Source organism: Grampus griseus, assembly GCF_964374135.1.
Source record: "Grampus griseus genome assembly, chromosome: 2".
NCBI classification, from domain to species: Eukaryota; Metazoa; Chordata; class Mammalia; order Artiodactyla; family Delphinidae; genus Grampus; species Grampus griseus.
In genome coordinates, this window is record NC_139018.1 from 160,547,196 (window position 1) to 160,572,938 (window position 25,743).

General features: G+C 37.6%; 1 protein-coding gene across 1 annotated transcript in view; it reads right to left on the reverse strand.

The window, feature by feature from the left end:
• Window positions 1–20,942: 20,942 nt before the first annotated feature.
• The window catches only part of CCDC7 (coiled-coil domain containing 7), a gene marked incomplete at both ends in the record, with an annotated part of 247,453 nt that continues 242,652 nt past the window's right edge, over window positions 20,943–25,743 (reverse strand). Inside the window, one exon of the mRNA XM_082681635.1 lies at window positions 20,943–21,271. Coding sequence (XP_082537761.1) covers window positions 20,943–21,271 — 329 coding nt within the window. The remainder of the gene's footprint in view (window positions 21,272–25,743) is intronic.

A 25,743-nucleotide genomic window follows, 5' to 3' on the forward strand; every position in this document is an offset into this window, starting at 1 on the left:
ATTAATGATAGAGGTGATGTCAGCAAGATAGAGGGCTAGGAGGTCCCAATGCTTGTCTCCTTCACAAACAAGCAAAATAATAAACGAACAACTGCAAACCAATGAAAATAGCTCTAGGAGAGCTCTGTACTACAAAGAAAAAGCAGCAGAAATCCGGAGGAGCTCAAAATCAAGGATGGCTGCATAGAAAAATGCAGGAAGCATTTTACCTGAGTCACCTCATCTTCTAGCCCAGGCCAGTTAGGAGGGATCCCCTCAGAGGAATTTCACCCCACGAGGAAAAGGAGAGGAGAACCCCAGCAAGCCTCACTGCCATGGGGAACTCCCACATATGCACCAGTGCTAATCCCAAGCTGATGGAGCTGCCTGGAGTCCCCCCGCTACCACACCCGTCCCCCATTACTCCCCAGGGTTAGAGCTGTCATGGTAGTAAGACCTGTCACCAGGACCCAGTTGCTGCTGTGCCCCATTCTCTGAGATTGGGAAGCCATAGCGCCTTACTGCCTATGGAACCAGATGAGCTGCCACTGCTCTGAGCCTCACTCCAGGTCCTAGGTTGTGGCTTTGACTCACCATTGCCAGGCCAAGCTGCTGCTGCTCTGTACTCCACCCTCTGTAGCCATTATCTGGACCCACCTGGCTTTAATGGGTTATCAGCTGGATGCACTGCTGCTGCTCTGTGACTGCCTCCCTGGGCCAGAGTTGGGGCTTTGACACACCATCCCCATGCCATGCTGCTACTGCACCCTGCTCCCTGGGCCCAAGTCACTACTGCACCCTGTCATCCCAGGGCCCATGCTGTAGCTGAGTCCCCCTCTCTCCCCAAGTCACTGCAGCAAACTGCAGAGACCTAGACCTCGATTCCACAGGAGATGTGCACATGCCCACACCTCAGACTCTAGCGCCAGACAAGAACACTATAAGAAAAGAAAATTATAGGCCAATCCCTGATGACCATACATGCAAAAATTCTTAACAAAATACTAGCAAATAGAATTCAAGAGAACACTTAAAGGATCATAAGCTATGATCAAGTGGGATTCATCCCTGGGATGCAAGGATGATTCAATATAGCAAATCAATAAATGTGATATGCCCCATTAACAAAATTAAGGATAAAAATCGTATAATGAATTCAATAGATGAAGAAAAAATTTAACAAGTTTCAACACCCATTCATGATAAGAGGTTTCAACAAGTTAGGTATAGAAGGAATATACCTAATAAAGGCCATACACGACAAGCTCACAGCTAACATACTCAATGGGGATAAGTTAAAACCTTTTTCATCCAACATCAGGAACAAGACAAGGATGCCAACTCTCACCATTTCTACTCAAAATAGTACTGGAAGTTCTAGCCATAGCAATTAGAGAAAAAATAGAAATAAAACACATCCACATCAGAAAGGAAGAAGTAAAATGTAGTTATTTTCAGATGACATGATTTTATATATAGAAAATCCAAAAGACTCCACAAAAAAAGTTAGAACAAATGAATTCAATAGAGTTGCAGGATACAATATCAACATACAGAAATCAGTTGAATTTCTATATACTAACAGTAAAACATCTGAAAGAGAAAATAAGAAAAAAAATCCATTTTACAACAGCATGAAAAAAATACTTAAGAATAAATTTAAGCAAAAACACTTTACCTTGAAAATTATAAGACAATGAGGAAAAGAATTAAAGAAGACACAAATAAATGGAAAGATATCCTGTGTTCTTGAACTGGAAGAATTAATATTGTGAAAATGTCCACACAAAGCCATGAAAAGATGCTCAGCCTCACTAATTATTAGAGAAATGCAAATCAAAAACACAAATTACCTCACACCTGTCAGAATGGCTATCATCAAAAAAATCTACAAATAACAAATGTTGGCAAGGATGTGGAGAAAAAGAAACCATCGTACACTGTTGGTGGGAATGTAAATTGGTGCAGCCACTATGGAAAACAGTATGGAGGTTCCGGAAAAAAACTAAAAATGGAACTACACTATGATCCAGCAATTCCTCTCGTGGGTATATATTCCGAAGAAAGTAAAAACACTAATTGGAAAAGATACATGTGCCCCAATATTCATAGCAGCACGATTTACAATAGCCAAGACACAGAAGCAACCCATGTACCCATCAACAGATGAATGGATTAAGTAGACGTGGTGGGTATATATACAGTGGAATATTAGTCATAAAAAGAATACTACCGTCTCACTCCCTCTTGCGAGAACACCAGAATCACAACTAGTTGCTGGACAATCATTGACAGGAAGACACTGGAACTCACCAAAAAAGATACCCCACATCCAAAGACAGAGGAGAAGCCACAATGAGATGGTAGGAGGGGCCCAATCACAGTAAAATCAAATCCCATAACTGCTGGGTGGGTGACTCACAGACTGGAGAACATTTATACCACAGAAGTCCACCCACTGGAGTGAAGGTTCTGAGCCCCACGTCAGGCTTCCCAACCTGGGGGTCCAGAAACAGGAAGACGAATTCCTAGAGAATCAGACTTTGAAACCTAGTGGGAATTGATTGCAGGACTTCGACAGGACTGGGGGAAACAGAGACTCCACTCTTGGAGGGCACACGCAAAGTAGTGTGCACATCGGGACCCAGGGGAAGGAGCAGTGACCCCAGGGGAGACTGAACCTGACCTACCTATTAGTGTTGGAGGGTGTCCTGCAGAGGCGGGGGCAGGAGGACTGTGGCTCACCGTGGGGAGAAGGACACTGGCAGCAGAAGTTTGGGGAAGTAGTCCTTGGGGTAAGCCCTCCCAGAGTCTGTCATTAGCCCCACCAAAGAGCCAAGGTAGGCTCGTGTTGGGTTGCCTCAGGCCAAACAACCAACAGGGAGGGAACCCAGCCCCACCCATCAACAGTCAAGTGACTGAGCTCTTTAAGCAACAGTCAGCTCTATCCACCACCAGTCCCTCCCATCAAGCCTCTTAGATAGTCTCATCCACCAGAGGGCAGAGACCAGAAGCAAGAAGAACAACAATCCTGCAGCCTGTGGAAGAAAAACCACATTCACAGAAAGATAGACAAGATGAAAAGGCAGAGGGCTATGTACCAGATAAAGGAACAAGATGAAACCCAAGAAAAACAACTAAATGAAGTGGAGATAGGCAACCTTCCAGAAAAAGAATTCAGAATAACGATAGTGAAGATGATCCAGGACCTTGGAAAAACAATGGAGGCAAAGATCGAGAAGATGCAAGAAATGTTTAACAAAGACCTCAAAGAATTAAAGAACAAACAAACAGAGATGAACAATACAATAACTGAAATGAAAACTACACTAGAAGGAATCAATAGCAGAATAACTGAGGCAGGAGAACTGATAAGTGACCTGGAAGACAGAATGGTGGAATTCACTGCTGCGGAAAAGAATAAAGAAAAAAGAATGAAAAGAAAGGAAGACAGCCTAAGAGACCTCTGGGACAACATTAAACGCAACAACATTCACATTATAGGGGTCCCAGAAGGAGAAGAGAGAGAGAAAGGACCAGAGAAAATATTTGAAGAGATTATAGTTGAAAACTTCCCTAACATGGGAAAGGAAATAGCCACCCAAGTCCAGGAAGTGCAGTGAGTCCCATACAGGATAAACCCAAGGAGAAACAGGTCAAGACACATAGCAATCAAATTGGCAAAAATTAAAGACAAAGAAAAATTATTGAAAGCAGCAAGGGAAAAATGACACATGACATACAAGGGAACCCCATAAGGTTAACACTGATTTCTCAGCAGAAACTCTACAAGCCAGAAGGGAGTGGCATGATATACTTAAAGTGATGAAAGGGAAGAACCTACAACCAAGATTACTCTACCCGGCAAGGATCTCATTCAGATTCGATGGAGAAATCAAAATCTTTACAGACAAGCAAAGGCTAAGAGAATTCAGCACCACCAAACCAGCTCTACAACAAATACTAAATGAACTTCTCTAAGTGGGAAACACAAGAGAAGAAAAGGATCTACAAAAGCAAACCCAAAACAATTAAGAAAATGGTCATAGGAACATACATATCGATAATTACCTTAAATGTGAACGGATTAAATGCTCCAACCAAAAGACAAAGGCTTGCTGAATGGATACAAAAACAAGATCCATACATATGCTGTCTTCAAGAGACCCACTTCAGACCTAGGGACACATACAGACTGAAAGTGAGGGGATGGAGAAAGATACTCCATGCAAATAGAAATCAAAAGAAAGCTGGAGTAGCTATACTCATACCAGATAAAATAGATGTTAAAATAAAGAATGTTACAAGAGACAAGGAAGGATACTACATAATGATCAAGGGATCAATCCAAGAAGAAGATGTAACAATTATAAATATATATGCACCCAACATAGGAGAACCTCATTACATAAGGCAACTGCTAACAGCTGTAAAAGAGGAAATGAACAGTAACACAATAATAGTGGGGGACTTTAACACCTCACTTACACCAATGGACAGATCATCCAAAATGAAAATAAATAAGGAAACAGAAGCTTTAAATGACACAACAGACCAGATAGATTTAATTGATATTTATAGGACATTCCATCCCAAAACAGCAGATTACACTTTCTTCTCAAGTGTGCACAGAACATTCTCCAGGATAGATCACATCTTGGGTCACAAATCAAGCCTCAATAAATTTAAGAAAATTGAAATCATATCAAGCATCTTTTCTGACCACAACGCTATGAGATTAGAAATGAATTACAGGGAAAAAAACATAAAAAACACAAACACATGGAGGCTAAACAATACGTTACTAAATGAACAAGACATCACTGAAGAAATCAAAGAGGAAATCAAAAAATACCTAGAGACAAATGACAATGAAAACACGACGATCCAAAACCTATGGGATGCAGCAAAAGCAGTTCTAAGAGGGAAGTTTATAGGTATACAAGCCTACCTCAAGAAACAAGAAAAATCACAAGTAAACAACCTAATCTTACACCTGAAGGAACTAGATATAGAAGAGCAAACAAAATCCAAAGGTAGCAGAAGGAAAGAAATCATAAAGATCAGAGCAGAAATAAATGAAATAGAAACAAAGAAAACAATAGCAAAGATCAATAAAACTAAAAGATGGTTCTTTGAGAAGATAAAGTTGATAAACCATTAGCCAGGCTCATCAAGAAAAAGAGGGAGAGGACTCAAATCAATAAAATTAGAAATGAAAAAAGAGAAGTTACAACAGACACCGCAAAAAAACAAAGCATCCTAAGAGACTACTACAAGCAACTCTATGCCAACAAAATGGAAAACCTGGAAGAAATGGACAAATTCTTAGAAAGGTATAACCTTCCAAGAATGAACCAGGAAGAAACGGAAAATATCAACAGACCAATCACGAGTAATGAAATTGAAACTATGATTAAAAATCTTCCAACAAAGAAAAGTCCAGGACCAGATGGCTTCACAGGTGCATTCTATCAAACATTTAGAGAAGAGCTAACACCCATCCTTCTCAAACTCTTCCAAAAAATTGCAGAGGAAAGAACACTCCCAAACTCATTCTATGAGGCCACCATTACCCTGATACGAAAACCAGACAAAAATACTACAAAAAAGGAAAATTACAGACCATTATCACTTATGAATACAGATACAAAAATCCTCAACAAAATACTAGCAAACAGAATCCAACAACATATTAAAAGGGTCATATACCATGATCAAGTCAGATTTATCTCAGGGATGCAAGGATTCTTCAATATATGAAAATCAATCAATGTGATACACCATATTAACAAATTGAAGAATAAAAACCATATGATCATCTCAATAGATGCAGAAATAGCTTCTGACAAAATTCAACACCCATTTATGATAAAAACTCTCCAGAAAGTGGGCATAGAGGGAACCTACCTCAACATAATAAAGGCCATATATGACAAACCCACAGCAAACATCATTCTCAATGGTGAAAAACTGAAAGCATTTCAACTAAGATCAGGAATGAGACAAGGATGTCCACTCTCACCACTATTATTCAACATAGTTTTGGAAGTCCTAGCTACGGCAATCAGAGAAGAAAAAGAAATAAAAGGAATACAAATTGTAAAAGAAGAAGTAAAACTGTCACTGTTTGCAGATGACATGATACTATACATAGAGAATCCTAAAAATGCCACCAGAAAACTACTAGAGCTAATCAATGAATTTGGTAAAGCTGTAGGATACAAAATTAATGCACAGAAATCTCTTGCATTCCTATACACTAATGATGAAAAATATGAAAGAGAAATTAAGGAAACACTCCCATTTACCATTGCAACAAAAAGAATAAAATACCTAGGAATAAACCTATCTAGGAAAACAAAAGACCTGTATAAAGAAAACTATAAGACACTGATGAAAGAAATTAAAGATGATACCAACAGATGGAGAGATATACCATGTTCTTGGATTGGAAGAATCAATATTGTGAAAATGACTATACTACCCCAAGCAATCTACATATTCAATGCAATCCCTATCAAATTACCAATAGCATGTTTTACAGAACTAGAACAAATCATCTCAAAATTTGTATGGAGACACAAAAGATCCCGAATAGCCAAAGTAGTCTTGAGGGAAAAAGACGGAGCTGGAGGAATCAGAGTCCCTGACTTCAGACTATACTACAAACCTACAGTAATGAAGGCAATATGGTACTGGCACAAAAACAGAACACAGATCAATGAAACAAGATAGAAAGCCCAGAGATTAACCCACACACCTATGGTCAATTAATCTATGACAAAGGAGGCAAAGATATACAATGGAGAAAAGACAGTCTCTTCAATAAGTGGTGCTGGGAAAACTGGACAGCTACATGTTAAAAGAATGAAATTAGAACACTCCCTAACACCATACACAAAAATAAACTCAAAATGGATTCAAGATCTAAATATAAGACCAGACACTATAAAACTCTTACAGGAAAACATAGGAAGAACACTCTTTGACATAAATCACAGCAAGATCTTTTTTGATCCACCTCCTAGAGTAATGGAAATAAAAACAAAAAGAAACAAATGGGACCTAATGAAACTTCAAAGCTTTTGCACAGCAAAAGAAACCATAAACAAGATGAAAAGACAACCCTCAGAATGGGAGAAAATATTCGCAAATGAATCAACGGACAAAGGACAAAGGAAAAATATATAAACAGCTCATGCAGTTTATTATTAAAGAAACAAACAACCCAATCCAAAAATGGGCAGAAGACCGAAATAGACATTTCTCTGGAGAAGACATACAGATGGCCAAAAAGCACATGAAAAGCTGCTCAACATCACTAATTATTTTAGAGAAATGCAAATCAAAACTACAATGAGTTATCACCTCATACCAGTTAGAATGGGCATCATCAGAATATCTACAAACAACAAATGCTGGAGAGGGTGTGGAGAAAAGGGAACCCTCTTGCACTGTTGGTGGGAATGTAAATTGATACAGCCTCTATGGAAACAGTATGGAGGTTCCTTAAAAAACTAAAAATAGAATTACCATATGAGCCAGCAATCCCACTACTGGGCATATACCCAGAGAAAACCATAATTCAAAAAGACACATGCACCCCAATGTTCATTGCAGCACTATCTACAATAGCCAGGTCATGGAAGCAACCTAAATGCCCATCGACAGACAAATGGATAAGGAAGCTGTGGTACATATATACAATGGAATATTACTCAGCCATAAAAAGGAACGAAATTGAGTCATTTGTTGAGACATGGATGGATCTAGAGACTGTCATACAGAATGAAGTAAGTCAGAAAGAGAAAAACAAATATCGTATATTAACGCATGTATGTGGAATCTAGAAAAATGGTACAGATGAACCGGTTTCCAGGGCAGAAGCTGAGACACAGATGTAGAGAACAATTGTATGGACACCAAGGGGGGAAAACCGTGGTGGGGTGGGGATGGTGGTGTGCTGAATTGGGAGATTGGGATTGACATGTATACACTGATGTGTATAAAACTTATGACTAATAAGAACCTGCAGTATAAACAAACAAACAAACAAAAAACCCAAATAACACTAAACTTTCTTTGGGTTATTGGTATGGAAATATGTTAATATAAATGTTTCAGACATTACATGAAATTTCTAAAAATCTTATATGTTCTGTTATAATGTTATAAGCCATTATTCTAGTTATTATTTTAAAATGTATACCTCAGAAATAACTAAATTTCCTTGTCAATTGCATTATTATGAACTTTCATCAAATCTTTAACCGTGGTCATTTTTAAGTCTTTTGCTATTTACATACAGTTCTGGGTGTACTCTGATGCTTTCGCAAAAATGTTCCTATAAAAGGGTTTCATCTTCAAGGAATTCATGGAAAAGACTCTGACAAGTACAGGTTTCTGGTAACTGACTATACTGCTGAACTGAATGAATAAGCATTTTCAGAACTCTAATGGAAAACTGATGAATTCATGAAAGTTCTAACAAAAGATTAAGATGAAAAAAAATTACATGGGACTGAGTGAACTGATGAGGATGATTATAATTTTTGTGACTTTCTGTTTGAATTAAAAAAAAAAAAAGAAAATCCCAGAAGCACTCAGAGGCAAAAATATACGAATCAATTTTCACAGCAAAGTAAAGGAGCTGTTACAGTGGAGGATTACTGGACTGAACGTCAATATTATGACATAGTATGAGTGTGTTTCGTGTTTAGTTATTGCAATCATTGTTGCTCTTGTTGTGGTCATCCATTTACAATGCTTGGTGTCAGTTTATTTATCTCTTGTAAAAATAAAATACAGTGTGTGTGGAAAAAAAAAGAATACTACCATTTGCAGCAACATGGAGGGACTTAGAGAATATTATGCTTAGTGAAATAATCAGGGTAAAAATGATATATGATATCACTTATATGTGGCATCTGAAAATAATACAAATGAATATACATTTACAAAACAGACTCACAGATATAGAAAACAAACTTGTGGTTATCAAAGGGGAGAGAGAAGTGGGGGAGGGACAAATTAGGGGTATGGGATGAACAGATACTAACTACTTTATATAAAATAGATAAGCAGCAGGATATACTATATAGCACAGATAATTTTCATTATCTTGTATTAACCTATAGTACAATATAATCTGCAAAAATACTGAATGACTATGCTGCACACCTGAAACTAACACAATATTGCAAATCAACTATACTTCAATAAAAGAAATGGAAATGTCTTTCAATAGAAGAATGGTTAAATAAGTTATAGCATATTCATATGATAAAATATGCAGCAACTTAAAGGTGTGAGAAATAAAAGAAGTCTATATCAAGTTACTGGGATCAAAAAATTTCACAATTTGTATGGAAACACAACAGACCCCAAAGAGCCAAAGCAAACTTGAGAAAGAAAAACGGAGCTGGAGGAAATCAGGCTCCCTGACTTAAGACTATACTACAACGCTACAGTAATCAAGACAGTATGGTACTGGCACAAGAACAGAAATATAGAACAATGGAACAGGATAGAAAGCCCAGAGATAAACCCATGCACATATGGTCTCCTTATTGTTGATAAAGGAAGCAAGAGTATACAATGAGAAAAGACAGCCTCTTCAATTAGTGGTGCTGGGAAAACTGGACAGCTACATGTAAAAGAATGAAATTAGAACACCTCCTAATACCATACAAAAAAATAATCTCAAAATGGATTAAAGACTTAAATGTAAGGCCGGACACGATAAAACTCTTAGAGGAAAACATAGGCAGAACACTCTATGACATAAATCACAGCAAGATGACCCACCTCCTAGAGAAATGGAAATAAAAACGAAAAGAAACAAATGGGACCTAATGAAACTTAAAAGCTTTTGCACGGCAAAGGAAACCATAAACAAGACAAAAAGACAACCCTCAGAATGGGAGAAAATATTTGCAAATGAAGCAACTGACCAAGGATTAATCTCCAAAATTTACAAGCAGCTCAGGCAGGTCAATATCAAAAAACAAACAACCCAATGTAAAAATGGGCAGAAGACCTAAATAGACATTTCCCCAAAAAAGATATACAGATGGCCAACAAACACATGAAAGGATGTTCAACATCACTAGTCATTAGAGAAATGCAAATCAAAACTACAATGAGGTAACCTTACACTGGTCAGAATGGCTATCATCAAGAAATCTAGAAACAATAAATGCTGGAGAGGGTGTGGAGAAAAGGTAATCCTCTTCCACTGTTGGTGGGAATGTAAATTGATACAGCCACTATGGAGAACAGTATGGAGGTTACTTAAAAAACTAAAAATAGAACTACCATATGACCCAGTAATCCCACTACTGGGCATATACCCTGAGAAAACCATAATTCAAAAAGGGTCATGTACCACAATGTTCATTGCAGCACTATTTACAATAGCCAGGACATGGAAGCAACCTAAGTGTCCATCGACAGATGAATGGATAAAGAAGATGTGGCACATATATACAATGGAATATTATTCAGCCATAAAAGGAAACAAAATTGAGTTATTTGCAGTGAGGTGGATGGACCTAGAGTCTGTCATACAGAATGAAGTCAGAAAGTGAAAAACAAATACTGTATGCTAACACATATATATGGAAACTAAAAAAAAAAAAAAAGTTCTGATGAACTTAGGGGCAGGACAGGAATAAAGATGCAGACGTAGAGAAAGGACTTGAGGACATGGGGAGGTGGAAGGGTAAGCTGGACCAAAGTGAGAGAGTAGCACTGACATATATACACTACCAAATGTAAAACAGATAGCTAGTGGGAAGCAGCTGCATCACACAGCAAGATCAGCTTGGTGCTTTGTGACCACCACAAAGGGTGGGATGGGAGGGTGGGAGGGAGACACAAGAGAGAGGGGATATGGGGATATAGGTATGCATATAGCTGATTCACTTTGTTATACAGCAGAAACTAACACAACATTGTAAAGCAATTATACTCCAATAAAGATGTTAAGAAAAAATTTACTTGGATCAGAGGTGAGGACAATCAATGCATATGATCCTCTTATTGTACAGAACATATATGTTCTCTGTGTGTGTGTATATGAAAAAATGTTTGGAAAAATATACTTGGCTTTGCTCCTAATAGGTTGTCGGGAGGAGAGGGCCCGTAGGTTTGAGGTGATTGGTAAATGGAGTCATTGGAAACATAGTATAAGGTTTTATTTCATATATCTTTGTATAGTATGGAATACTTTACCTTTATAGATAGGTTTTCTAGCTGTAGCGATCAGAGCAGGCAGAGTATCAAGTTCACCTTTCTTTTTGTTTAAGGTCAAATTTTTTTGATGCCCTAAAAAATAATAGTGTCACTAAATTATTCTAGAAATAACCTCATTTAAACTTTTAAAAAGTTAAAATAAATCTCATTAATCCACTTCTAAAGTACAGCTTCTGTAATTATATTTTAATAATTTAGATAAAGCAGCTTTACTAACACAAATATTTTCTCTTTGATTTTTCCTTGCCGGGTATTTGATATTTATAAACATAAACAATAAGTGTGCAAATCAAGAAAACGAAATAACTAAAAAACTATATAAAAATGTTAGAGAAAGAGCTTTTTAAATAGTATGTCAAAAATAAAAAAATACTTAAGCAATCAAATCAATAAATTCTCAAGTAAAGTTTTTATCTCTACGTATCTTTATCTTAAATAAAGCATATCTTTATTTAACAAAAAAAGAAGTCTGTATTCCTACAGTGAAAAATCTAGTGCTAGAATGGAGGGAGAAATGCTATAGAAATGCTATTTTAAAGATACATATTTTGAGCACTGTTAAAAATAGAAGTATGTAATAATGAAAACAGTTTCAGTATGCTCACTTAGAGAAAAATACATTAAAATAAAATGCAGAATGTGCAATATTTAGATGGTAGTTTCTCAAAGTTAGTAGATAAAATTACATTAATGTGTTTAATTTCCACAACATGTATCTTGCTGAGAAATAAAGCATGATTATATAATACCACTGGAGCAATGGATAAGAAATAGGGTCTGTAAATTAGTTCTTAAATATTAGTGGATTAGATGGTTGGGAGATGATAATGAAAGGAAAGGAAGAAAATGAACATAACGTTTATTTTCCTTCATACTTACCCTCATGTTGACTCTTTCTATTGACCTTGCCTGGGATTGGACAAAAGAGGTATATATAAATATAAGGAAGAGGATTATAAGATGGGTTTATCTCAGTCATCTGCAGGATCTATAATAGTGTGTAAGAAAGGAATGTTGAGAAAAAACTCGAGTTCCAGTTTAGTGGTGGTGGGGAAGGAAGAGCCATGCCAGAGACATCACTCATCCACTAAGCATGCATGTATGTTAGATAAGCTTAATTCAGAATTTACTTTCACTTATGTTTTGCTAAACTGGTTATATAACTAAGGCTAGTACAATCTGGTAACTTACATATAATTAAATCTTTATTCATTGAAAACATCACATTGTACACTAAAAATATTACAAATTACCTGAATGTTCTTTATTCAATGAAGGAAAGTGGAAGGTTTTATAAACACTTGACCCAGCCCTAGATGCTCTATGAAGTACTTTTGGACGTTCAGTCACATGGGGTGAAAAGTACTCATAAGGTTCTTCCAGAAATATTTAGAAAATAAGTTAGCTGTAAGATGGGTCACACTTATAACTTTTTATTTTTAATACTCACACATTAAGTTAGTTGCCAATAAAAATAAAATTAAATAAATTAAAATAATGAACATTAAGTTTTTGAGATCATTAATTTAATTAAAATAATAAAGATGTATATTTAGAAGAATAGTTTGGAGATCAGAGCTAAGTAAAAGAAGCAAATCACAAAAGAACTCATAAGATTCCATTTCTATGAAATGTCCAGTATAGGCAAATTTTATAGAGACAGAAATTAGATTAGTGGTTGCCTAGGGCTGGGGGAGTATGAGGACTAGAGGAGAGAAGGCAGGGGGATTCTGTTTTCAAAGTGCTGAAAGCAAAAATTCACAACCAAGAATTTTATACCCAGAGAAACTATCATTCAAAAATAAAGATGAAACAAAGATATTCCTAAATTAAAACAAAAATTAAGAGATATTGATCTTATACTACCAGCCATGTCTTAAAAGAAATGCTAAAGGGAAAACCTCAGGCTGAAACAAAATGACACCCAGATGGTAACTCAAATCCACATGAAGAAATAAAAAAGCACCTTAAAGGTAATTATATAGGTAAATATAAATGACAATATACATTTTTCTCTTTTCTTCAATTAACTGACTAAAAAAGACTACTGCATAAAAATGTATTGCTGGACATATAAAATAAAACTCAATTTTATTTCTATATAAGAGCATTGAATAATCCAAAAACGATATTAGGGAAACAATTTTATTTGCAAAAGCATCAGAAATAATAAAATAGTAATAAATTTAACAGAGGGGCACAGCTTTTATCACAAGTTACAAGACATTGCTCAGGGAAATTAAAGAAATCTAAATAAAGATATACATTCACTGGAATGAACAGTATTCCATTGTGTGTATATATGTATACATATATATGAATATTGCATATTTTGTAGATTAATAATATCATATATAATTATTAACACATACAAAATAAAACAGCTATTTTGAATTCTTTATTGGGTAAGTTGCAGACCCCCATGTCTTTGGGGTTGGTTTCTGGAAGATTATTGTGATCCTTTGGTAGTATCATGTTGCCTTGATTTTTCGTGTTGCTTGGGGTGTTGTGTGCTGTCTTCACAGTTGAAGTAGCAGTCACTTCCTTCAGTCGTTACTACTGCCTTCAGGGAAGAAACCTTCCATCAGCACTGTTACAGACTCTGAGGCTTTCTCAGACCTTGAGTGGATACAACTACTCACACTTCTTGCTCCCTCTTGTGGCAGAATTCTTAAGCTTGTATATCTTTGGATTCTGCAACGCATCAGCCCCAATCCTGACTGCCACCCTTTTGTTTCCCTAAAGTGGTGCTACAGCTCAAGTTTCTGGTTTCTCTCTGGTCCACAGACTCCGGCCTGCTTTCTCCAAGTGCTCCCTAGATGTCCAACAAAGCTTGCTCTGCCGCCACCCTCAGGAGCATCCACAGGGAGCTGGCTGCAGTGTGAGGGAAAGTGGGTGAGGCATGCCTGTCGCTTGGGGTGCCACATGCTAGCCGGGGGTATCCGCAGGTGAGGCTTTCCCAGAAGTTCATGGGTGAGCTTTCTGATGGAGTTCACAGCATAGTCAGCAGGAACTGAATCCCTTTAATGCTCCCCCAAAATGTTACGTGCCTCTCTCCTGAACTCTTCTCACCCCAAATTTAGTACTCTGGATGCTGCAGGAGAGAAATGAGTCTCTTTGGCAGTGTCCTGGACAGCTGGGGAAGCCTGGTGTTCATTCACCTGCTCTTCCTCCCACCCCACCTCTCACCCCCCTCAGAGGATGGCCTTGCTTGGCCCTAGCTGTGTCACCTTGGGGAAGGTGGGCAAAGTCAAACTGTTCCTCTTATCCACTCTAATGTGTCCAAATTCTTATTTTTCACTCCACTGGAGTGCTGGAACTTCTCCTCTAGAAACCCAGACTTCCATAAAAGCTCTCTTGTCTGTGGTGACTGCCCAAGTCGAGGTTATCCAGATGCTTCTGGACCATGGCCAAGAGGGGCTGGAACCAGTTCATAAGCTACTGAAGAGCGCACAGTCAGGATGGAGGTCTATCTTCCTATTATTTGATGCACAGGTGGATGAAACTCTGGATCCTTTGGCATATGATGCTGGATCCCAAACTCTCACAAAGCCACTTTTGTTCATGGATGGATGTCAAATTTTTGTTGTTGAGGAGAGTTTAGGAGGGGTATCTTATGCCATCATGATGATGATGTCACCTGTCATAAATTTGCAGTGAAGTCAGTTCTGTATGTCCTAGTCTGCATTCCCTCCTGGGATCTCCCAACATCCTGGTTTTTGAATGCATAGTTTTACTGAGAAAATTATAATTAACATATAATCAAATGATGGAAAAGATGACCTAAATTTATGGATCACTGACTGCTATATGCCTCTGCTTTTTTTTCCCACCTTTTTGTAGGGGAGTGCCTACCATGGAGTCTATCCTTGTCTGTGCTACTATATTGTGTGTGTGTGTGCGTGTGTGTGTGTGCGTGTGTGTGTGTGTTTTGTGGTAAGTCACATCACAGGAACTGTCCCTGAAAATGATTACAGATCACAAGACTGTGGTCTTTGGCACTGATGCCAAATTTTAATGAGAATCTGTGTAGCTCTTGGAAGAGCACGTGTGTTTTGCATGCAGGGGGTAGGGATCACGGATATTTGCAAACAGAGGGAGCACTGATGCACTGGATTCGATAACAGCCTCAACATGTCCTTGACTACCTGTACTCATGTCCTCTCACACAACTCTGATCTTAGTATATGACTTTAGTGAATGCAAGAAAAGCAAACAAATGCAAGCAGAGATGTCAAAATTGCTTGTTCATTAAGGTTTGCCCCACATGCTGTGCTAAGAACCTGAGGTTACAATGTAAAGACCCCTAAGCCAACCAGCTGGAAGATGAGAGACATGTAGCCAGGTCACCTCCTGTGACACCTGAAAAGCTTATTTTCTCTTATCTCCCAAACCACTCTTCTACATTCTGCTTTGTGGTACTGGATCTGGGATTCTAAGAACTACATTTTTGCTTTGCCAGGTAGCTCCAAGTTAGGCTGTGCAAATAGGGCAAGCTAGACGTAGATTGCAAGTTTGGAAAAGAAACAAGGGATTTGTTTCTCCCACTTGGTTACCAATGGGCTTCCTGAGAGCTCATGTCCCTTTTCAGTTCTGGTGAACATCATGCCAGCAATGTTTCTTTTTCCCAGGAGCAGAAGTTCTTTCCATGACACAAATGGTTTGCATTCTTTCCAACATATGCAGAACAAGTTTTATTAAATTTAATTTATTATTTAAAATTATTAAAAATTATTAAAATTTTAAATTTATTATTAAGTTTTATTAAATTCTCACCCGAGACACTAGCAGTGCCTCCTCTTCAGAAGTACATCTGAGACTCTTCCTGAAAAATCAGCCAAGTAACATCCTCTACACTCAGAGGTCTCCTTTACCCCTAATGGTGGAAACTTCTCCTGAAACTGCTTTCTCCATGTTACTTTAGAATTCTTTTTACACTTTCAGCTACTTGGCTAACAATTTTATACTTAGTTAACTAGTTTTTTATTCTTGCTCTCTTTTCAAACAGTTAGTGTGGTCTCTATCTCCTGATGAACACCAACTATATACCTGTATTGTCCCAAATAACAGTGAGCCAACTGCTAGACAAGTGAGTGAAGCCACTGACCACAAGCTGACCAAAGATGTGTAAGTTAGCCCAGCTCACAGCAGTCTACATTGCTAACTCCCAAATCGTGAACTGTATGAATAGTTATGCTTTAAGCTAAATAGTTTTTGGGTAATTATTTAGTAAAATAACACTAACAAATGTGGAAAAAATTTTAAAAAGGTTGATATGATTTAATAACTCTAAGATGGGCATAAATGAAAAAAAACCCCACCCATCTGTATGGCTGACGGTTATGTAGAGAAAAGTATATTTTTCCCAAATTGCTGGTAAAAATGTTAACACCCTTTTAGGAAAACAGTCTCACAGTATCTTTTAATATTAAAAATTAATATACACTTTAACACTACCAATCCTGCGACACTACCCCAAAGAGATAAAAACATCAAATGTAAGAATATATACTCATGGACACATTTAGTAGTGAAAAAACTTAAAAAGTCAATGACCTTTAATAGAAGAATGATCAAATAAACAATTCTGCTAGTAAAAAGGATAAATTAAAGTTGTTTCATTTTCAGGCTTGCAAGGATTTATCTAAGATGTTTCTGAATAAAAAGATGCAAAAAAGAGTAAAATGAAAAACCATACCACAAGAACCATTCTAAGTAATTATATAGTATTTTATATCTTTATATATAATTTTTTACCTTCATCATCAAAGGGTGATAAATTCATCACTTTTGTTTTATATTTACTCGGTGAAATGTGCCTGGTGTAGAAATCTTCTTGATATGAGAATGCATTTTTGTTTTTAAATAAACTCATACCTAAAGTAAAGTTTAAAAACAAAAATTATATGAAGTCTGAATATTTACACACTACTCCTCAAAGTCCATGTATTAGTCTTTATGCATTTGTAATGTTTCCTTCCCACAGTTTGGCCACTCATCTATTACTGTTACTCCAGTTTCTATAAACTATTTCATCCTTTTTTCTTCCTTCTCTTTATTCTGTGTTCCTTGGGTAGCGTCTTTTTCCCCCCAACTTCACTGAGGTATACTTAGTATACAAAAATTGCGCATATTTATACATTTTGATGAATTTGAAAATACGCATACACCTATGAAGCCATCACGATAAGGTAATAAAAATATCCATCGCCTCTAAAAGACTACTCGTCTCCTTGCTTTTTTATGTGTATGTGGTAAGAACACTTAGCATGAAGCACTCCCTCTAACAATTTTTACATGCACAAGACTGTATTGTTAACTATAGACATAATGTTGTTCAGAAGGTCTCTAGAACTCACTCATGTAGTATAAATGAGACTTTACACCCATTTAACTACTACCCATTTCCCCCTACCCCCAGCCCCTGGAAACTACCATTTTATTCTCTGTTTCTGTGAGTTTGACTATTTTACATCTCATATAAGTGAAATTATGCATTATTTGTCCTTCTGTGACTGGTTTATTTCATTTAGCATTAATACCTTTCAGGTTCATCCTTGTTGTTATGTATGGAAGGACATCTTTATCTTTTAAGACTGAATAATATTCTATGTCTATACTACATTTTCATTTTTCCTCAGATTTACTGAGACATAATTAACATAAAACATTGCATAAGTTTAAGGTGTACAATGTGATTATTTGATACATGAAAGGATTACCACAATAGAATTAGTTAAAACCTCCATCACCACACATAATTACCTTTTTAAATTTTGTAGTAAGAACACTGAAGATGTACTCTCCTAGCAACTTTTAACTATTGTCATCACACTGTATATTAGATCCCAGGACTTATTCTTCTTCTCCCTAGAAGTCTGTACCCTTTAACCAACATCTTCCCATATCCTCCACCCCACAGCCCCTGGTAACCACTATTCTACTCTCTGTTTCTGAGTTCAACTTTTTTAGATTCCACATATGAATGATATCATACAAATGCTTTCCGTCTCACTTATTTCACTTATATAATGACCTCAAGTTCCACACTGTCCCAAATGGCAGGATTTTCTTTTTTTATATAGCTGAATGACATTTGATCGATTATCTGTCTTTATCTCTTCATCTGTCTTCAGACACTTAGGTTGTTTCTAAGACTTGGCTATTGTGAATAATGCTGCAGGGAATATGGGAGTGCAGATATCTCTTCTTAAATAGTGACTTGACTTCTTCAGATATGTACTCAGAAGTGAAATTGCTGGATCATATGATAGATCTATTTTTATTTTTTGGAGGAACATCTATACTGTTTTCCATAGTGGCTGTATCAACTTAAAATCTCACCAACACTGCACAAAGGTTCCCTCTTCCCCACATCCTCACCAACTTTTATCTTTTTGATAATAGTAATTTTAACAGGTGTGAGATGATATCTCACTGTGGCTTTGATTTGCATTTTCTTGATTAGTTGAGCACCTTTTCATGTGTCCGTTAGCCATTCATATATCTTCTTTGGGAAAATGTCTATTCAGGCCCCTTCCCATTTATAGTCGCATTGTTTGTTTGTTCTAATATTGAGTTGTATAAGTCCTTATATACTTTGGATATTAACCCCTTATCAGATAGATGGTTTGCAAATCTTTTCTCCCATTCCTTAGGTTGCCTTGTGATTTTTGATGGTTCCTTTTGCTGTGTAAAAGATTTTTAATTTGATGTTGTCCAAGCTGTTGACTTTTGGTTTTGTTGCTTGTGCTTTTTAGTGCAATGTCTGAAATGTCATTGCCAAGACCAATGTCAAGGAGCTTTTTCACTATGTTTTACTGTACGAGTATTGAGGTTTTAGAGCTCACATTTAAATATTTAATCCATTTTGAGTGAAACATTGTAAACAATATAAGATACAGGTCCAATTTCATTCTTGCATATGGATATCCAATTTTCCAAAACCATTTATTAAAGAGACTATCTTTTCCCCATTTGTAAGATATTCTCTGTAGATGACATGATCATATTTTTTTCTTATTGAAGTTGATTTACAATGTTGTGTTAATTTCTGCTGCACAGCAAAGTGATTCAGTTATATATATGTATATATTTTTTATATTCTTTTCCATTATGGTTTATCACAGGATATTGAATACACTTTCCCTGTGATTTACAGTAGGACCTTGTTGTTTATGCATTCTATATATAATAGTTTGCATCTGCTAATCCCGAATTCCCAATCCATCCCTCCCCAACCCCCTCCCCCTAGGCAACCACAAGTCTGTTCTCTATGTCTGTGAGTCTGTTTCTGTTTCATAGATAGGTTCATTTGTGCCATATTTTAGATTCCACATATAAGTGGTATCACATAGTATTTGTCTTTCTCTTTCTGACTTACTTCACTTAGCATGATAATCTCTAAGTCCATCCATGTTGCTGCAAATGGCGTTATTTCATTCTTTTTTATGGCTGAGTAGTATTGCATTTTATATATGTACCACATCTTCTTTATCCATTCATCTGTTGATGTACATTTAGTTTGTTTCCATGTCTTGGCTATTGTGAATAGTGCTGCTATGAACGTAGGGGTGCATGTATCTTCTTGAATTACAGTTTTGTCCAAATATATGCCCAGGAGTGGGATTGCTGGATCATATGCTAACTCTATTTTTAGTTTTCTTGAGGAACCTCCATACTGTTTTTCATAGTGGTGGCACCAATTCACATTCCCACCAATGGTGTAGGAGGGTTCCCTTTTCTCCACATCCTCTTCAGCATTTGTCATTTATGGACTTTTTAATGATGGCCATTCTGAATGATGTGAGGTGATACCTCATGGTAGTTTTGATTTGCATTACTCTAATAATTAGTGATGTTGAGCATCTTTTCATATGCCTGTTGGCCATCTTTATGTTTTCTTTGGAGAAATGTCTATTTAGGTCTTCTGCCCATTTTCTGATGGGGTTGCTTGTTTTTTTGATATTGAGATATATGAGCTGTTTGTATACTTTGGAAATTAAGCCCTTGTCAGTCGCATCATTTGGCAAGGCTCTTTTTTTACGGTCTTGACTCAAGCAATACGAGCCCCAGATTTCATGGCTGAATGGTGCCACTGGCTTTGCTCTGCTGAAGATCAGCTTTGCCTGCTGTACTCTCTGCTCAAGTGTTGCTTGGATACAAATCCTCCAAGTGTTCTGGCCAGGCTTTCTGGCCAGGAAGGGCCAGGAGCTACACTCAGGAGTGAGGCAAAATTGAGCTCCCCTGCCTGGGCAGAATGGGAGGGCCACCTGCAAGCAGGCCCCCTGGTCTTCCTGATCAGGCTTTCTGGTCAAGAGGGGCCAGGAGCTTTGTCCAACAGTTGGTGGGGGCTATTAATTAGCTCCCTGCCTGTGCCAAGCAGGGAAACTGACTTCAATCCCTCCAAGGCTCTTTGAAGTCTTGACTCAAGCTGACCTGCTCCCCAAGTTCCCTGGTTAAATGGTGCCACTGGACTTGCTCTATGGACAATCAGCTTTGCCTGCCATACTCCTCACTCAAGAAGTGCTCCATAGTTTCCAGGTGTTCTGACTCATCTGCCTGGTAAGGTGGGGCAAGGAGCTACTCAGCAGTATATCAAGCTAGGGCTCAGTTCCCCTGCTTGGAGGGGGTAGACAGGGTTCCAGAGCTGTCAAGGCTCTTCATTTGAGGAACCAAACCATACAGACCTGCATCTCAGTGTGTCACCTGGTGAGACTGTGCCACCCTCCCTCTTGTTTCTCCAGGTGAGCAAAGCTGCTGGTCAGGACTACTACTTGGGTACGGCAGGTAAGAATTTGGTCTGCCAAGATCCCAGTGCTGGTTGTTGCAAGCCCCTCCCCCTTCTCTGTCACAATCAGATTCCCAGTAGTCAAGCCCAGCAGATTACCCCGAAATCCCTGTGGTAAGAAGTGAGGGCTCTCAAGAAGTGACCCACAATGCTGGTAGAGCTGGAAATCCACGCTGGGCTCTTCTTTCAAACTGGAGGAACTGAGGGCTGAGGGGAGACTTCTTTGTGTTGTGCTGCACCAGCCTGGGGGAAGGGCAATATGGTCAGTGTGTAGCCGCTCCTCTTATCCGTCTAATGTGGTGTGTCTTGGTCTCTGTTGTGCAGGGGGTGTGCTACAGCCTCACTCCCATGTTCTAGGATTTTTTCAGTGGTGTCTGGTCCATGAACAGTTTTTAGTAATTCTTCTTGTGAGGAGGAGTGACATCAGGAATGACCTATGTTACCATCTTGGTGCCATCACTCCTCACCTTTTATGTCATCATTTACCTTTCATTTATATTGTGTATCCACTACCGTAGCTGTAGTTGTTTTTAATGTTTTTGTCCTTTCACCTTTATGACAGAGTTAACACGCCACCGCGTTACAGCACCAGAGTGTTTGAAATTTGACCATATACTTGCTTTACTATGGTGCTGTATATTTTCATATCATCAATTAGTGTGCTTTCATCTCAGCTTGAAAACCTCCTTTCAATATTTCTTATAAAGCAGTTCTAACGGTGATGAATTCACCCAGCTCTCCTTTGTTTGTGAGCCTTATCTCACCTTCATTTCTACAGGAAAGCTTTGTCTGGTAAAGTATTCTTTTTAGGCAGTTTTTTTTTTCTTTCAACACTTTGAATATATCATCCTACTCTCTCCTGGCCTGCAGTGTTTTTGCAGAAAAAGCTTCTAATAGCTTGTTAAGGATTCACTTGTATGAGAGAAATATTTTCCTCTTGCTACTTTAAAAATTCTATCTTTGGTTTTGATTTTAGACAGTTTTATTATAATATTTCATGGCAGATATTGTTGTGAATTGAAATTTGGGGGTGATTTATTAGCTTCATGACCTTGGACATTCAAATCCCTCCCTAGATTTGGGAAGTTCTCAGCCATTACTTCTTTAGATAAGTGTTCTGCTGCCTTCTCCTTATCTTCTCCTTCTGGGACTCCAATCATTTATATATTATTTAGCTTATTGTCTTATAGTTCACGGTTTTACTTCATTCTTTAAAAAATTTTTTTCTTTACTCTTCTTTGTATAATTCCAAAGGTACTGCCTTCTGCTTCACACATTCTCTCTTCTGCTTGATCCATTATGATGTTAATATTCTCTATTGCAGGGCTTCCCTGGTGGCACAGTGGTTGAGAGTCCGCCTGCCGATGCAGGGCACATGGGTTTGTGCCCCGGTCCGGGAAGATCCCACATGCCGCGGAGCGGCTGGGCCTGTGAGCCATGGCCGCTGAGCCTGCGCGTCCAGAGCCTGTGCTCCACAACAGGAGAGGCCATAACAGCGAGAGGCCCGTGTACCGCAAAAAAAAAAAAAAAAAAAAAAAAAAAAAAAAAAAAAAATTCTCTATTGCATTTTAAATTTCATTCACTGTATTCTTCAGCCCCAGAATTTGATTCGATTTTAATGATTTCTACTCTCTGCTAAACTTCTCATTTTATTTATGCATTGTTTTCCTGCTTTTGTTGACCTGTCTTTCTGTGTTTTCCTGTAGCTCCCTAAGCTTCCCTAAAACAGCTATTTTGAATTCTTTATCAGTTAGATTGCAAACCTCCTTTTCTCTTGGGTTATTGGAAAATTATTGTATCTCGTTCATGGCATCATCATGTTTCCTTGATTTTTCATGTTCCTTGATGTTTGTACTGCTGTCATTGAATTTGAAGAAGCAGTCACCTCCTCCTTGCTTTACTGATGGCTTTTCAGAAATAAATCCTTTCTATCAGCCCTGCTGAGGATTCTGAGGCTTTCTTAGACCTTTCCTATGATTACATCTACTCTACACTTCTTGCTATCTTTTGTGGCAGAATTCGTAAGCTTGTATGCCTTCTTCCTATCCTGTAATGCCAGACTGGTTGCTGCCAGCTTCCATTTTGCCTTCCCTCTGGCAGTGTTGTATGTTCCACTTTGTGGTTTCTCCAAGGCCTTCAGATTTGGGCTTGCTTTCTGTGGGTGCTCACTAGCTGTCTGTGAAAGCTCATTTTTGCTGCCTTCGGGAACACACACAGGGAGCCAATCACAGGGTGAGGGTTTGTGGGTGAGGTGCATGGAGTGTTGGAAATGTGTATGGGCCAGTTTTAGGGGGTTCACAGGTGAGGTGTTCTCAGCAGCTGATGTGTGTGGGACTCCCAATGGAGTCCTTGACATGGTTAGCAGTAACCACATCTCTTTCATATATTCTATTCTGAGCCCTGGCTGCTGCTCTCTCAGCCACTCACCACTCCTAGTCATGCAGCTCATGACACAGTTCTCTGGATGGGATAAGAGAGAAATGGGTCTCTTGACAGTGTCCTGTACAGCTAGAGAAGCTGGGCAGTCACTCATGTTCTCACTTTGCCCCATGGGATAAATCATGGGAGGAGAAGGGCTCTTTTGGCACCAAGGTTTGCTGTCCTGGGGGAGGAGTGATGCAGGTAAACTGTTCTTACCCTCTTCAATGCCTCCAACCTTGGATTTTTTTTTTTATTCCAACAGTGTGCTGAAACTTTTCTGCTTTAACTCCTGGACTTCCACAAATGCTCTCTTGTCTGTGGGTGACTGTCAAGTTGATTTTCTTTGGGTGGAAGATGGTAGAAAACTCCTGTTCTATCTTGTTGATGTCACCACTGTAAAATTCCTTTTCTCTTGCCAAATATTCCAGAGGGAATTTCACTCATTGTCTTTAGTTCCCTGATTTGTCCAATTCTTTCAAAGTCATTTAGAGAGCTTTTTTCCTTCTGGTTGAGAAAGATTCTTTCGTAAAGAAAGGTTCTTCTTTTATAGCATTTTGATGGAGTAACATTTTTAGTATTTGCAAATGCACATGTACAAGAGCTCTTCCTACTCTTCGTGGGTAAATTAATTAGCAGCAAAACCCTCACTTTTTTTTTTTTTTAAACGGATACGGAGGGTGGCACACATGGCTTTTCTCTGATGGACAGTTTCCATTCTTAGCATCTTCCTTAATTTCAACCTGTATCCCAACCCTGTCTTACTCTGAAGCAGAATATTCACTTCTTTATTTGATCTGTACACTATATTTAGAAGGATGCATTTATAAGAATAGTTTTGGAGATCAGAGCTCTATGCATGAAACACTGGCTTCCCCTCACCCCATTCAATCAATGTTCATAAGATTTATTTTTCATATATCCTACTTATTATAAAAGTAATATGTGCTATTGTAGAACACTCCCATTTAAACAAAGATTATAAACCTCATCTTATTTTATCAGTGGCTAGAGATTAAACTGAAGCCACAGCCTGAGAGGCTGTTACTGAGAAAATAAAATATTGTTGACACAATTTACTCCAGAATCCATGACGCTAAGCTAGCCATTCATATTTGTCAAATAAGAGTAAACTCTGGGGAGGATATTCAAATTACTAAAAATAAAAGCCTTAAGGCATGTTAGGGTAATGGGGTCATACTGTCATGTTTATGTTTATTCTTGATTTTATTTTCATGAAAGCAGCAAGCCTAGATTGTTTGTATGAAAATATTTTGGTACAGCTTGGTATTCCAATTTAAATGTAATTTTGAATGCAGTAGTATAAGACACTAGCTATCCCAAATGACCTCTCTAATTCCAAGAACTAAAACGCTAGATTAAAAAATGTACTTTAAAAAGTATTGCTGAGATGGCATAAAAATATACTCTAGAGACCAAAAAGGAAGTAAAAGCAGTTAACTTGGGAATTTCTACTAAAAAGGAGTGTGTATGTGTGTGTGCGTGCACACACATTTTTTATAAATTTGACTGACCTGCAGTAATGTGGGTAGTGGGGAGGAAGACAAGGTGGGAAATTCCATAATGAAGAATAGTAAGAAATAAAGAGGGCACAATAAAATATTTTGGAATATATTTGTATAGAGCATCATTATATATTCTTTATGACTGCATGTGATAAAAGCTGAGAAGGGAGAGATTGGGATTGTAACATCATAGATAGGGAACCATTAGAATGTTGTGTATTTTATGTTAGTGTTACATATTTTCTGGGTGTTTAAAATATTTCATAAAGAGTAAAATTTTAAAAGCATACTACAAAAAGTATTCTAAGTAGTCAGATATTTATTTTATATTGGTATATCTCTTATTTTGATTGTCAAAGGGTGAAAAATTGATCACGTTTGTTGAGAATTTACTTGGTGCAACGTGCCGGTAAAAAAACTCTGTTTGATGTTGTGTGGACATATCTTTGTTTTTAAATAAATTCTCACATAAAGTAAAATTAAAAAAAAAAATCACATAGACACCATTACTATTTGCACTCTACTTCCCAAACTCCATGTATTAGCCTTTGTTTCTGCAGTTTGTCTTCCCACATTTGAGTGGTTACTTTTCTATCACTCCAATTTCTATAAACTAATTCTTCATTTTCTCTTCCTTTTCTTTGTTCTGTGTTCTTAGGTACCATCTTACTTAATTTTGACCTTTAATCTAACCACATTTTATCTTATTTCTATATTTGATCTGTACTCTCCTTTTAATACCTTTTCTCTTAGGAATTTATATTTCTAATA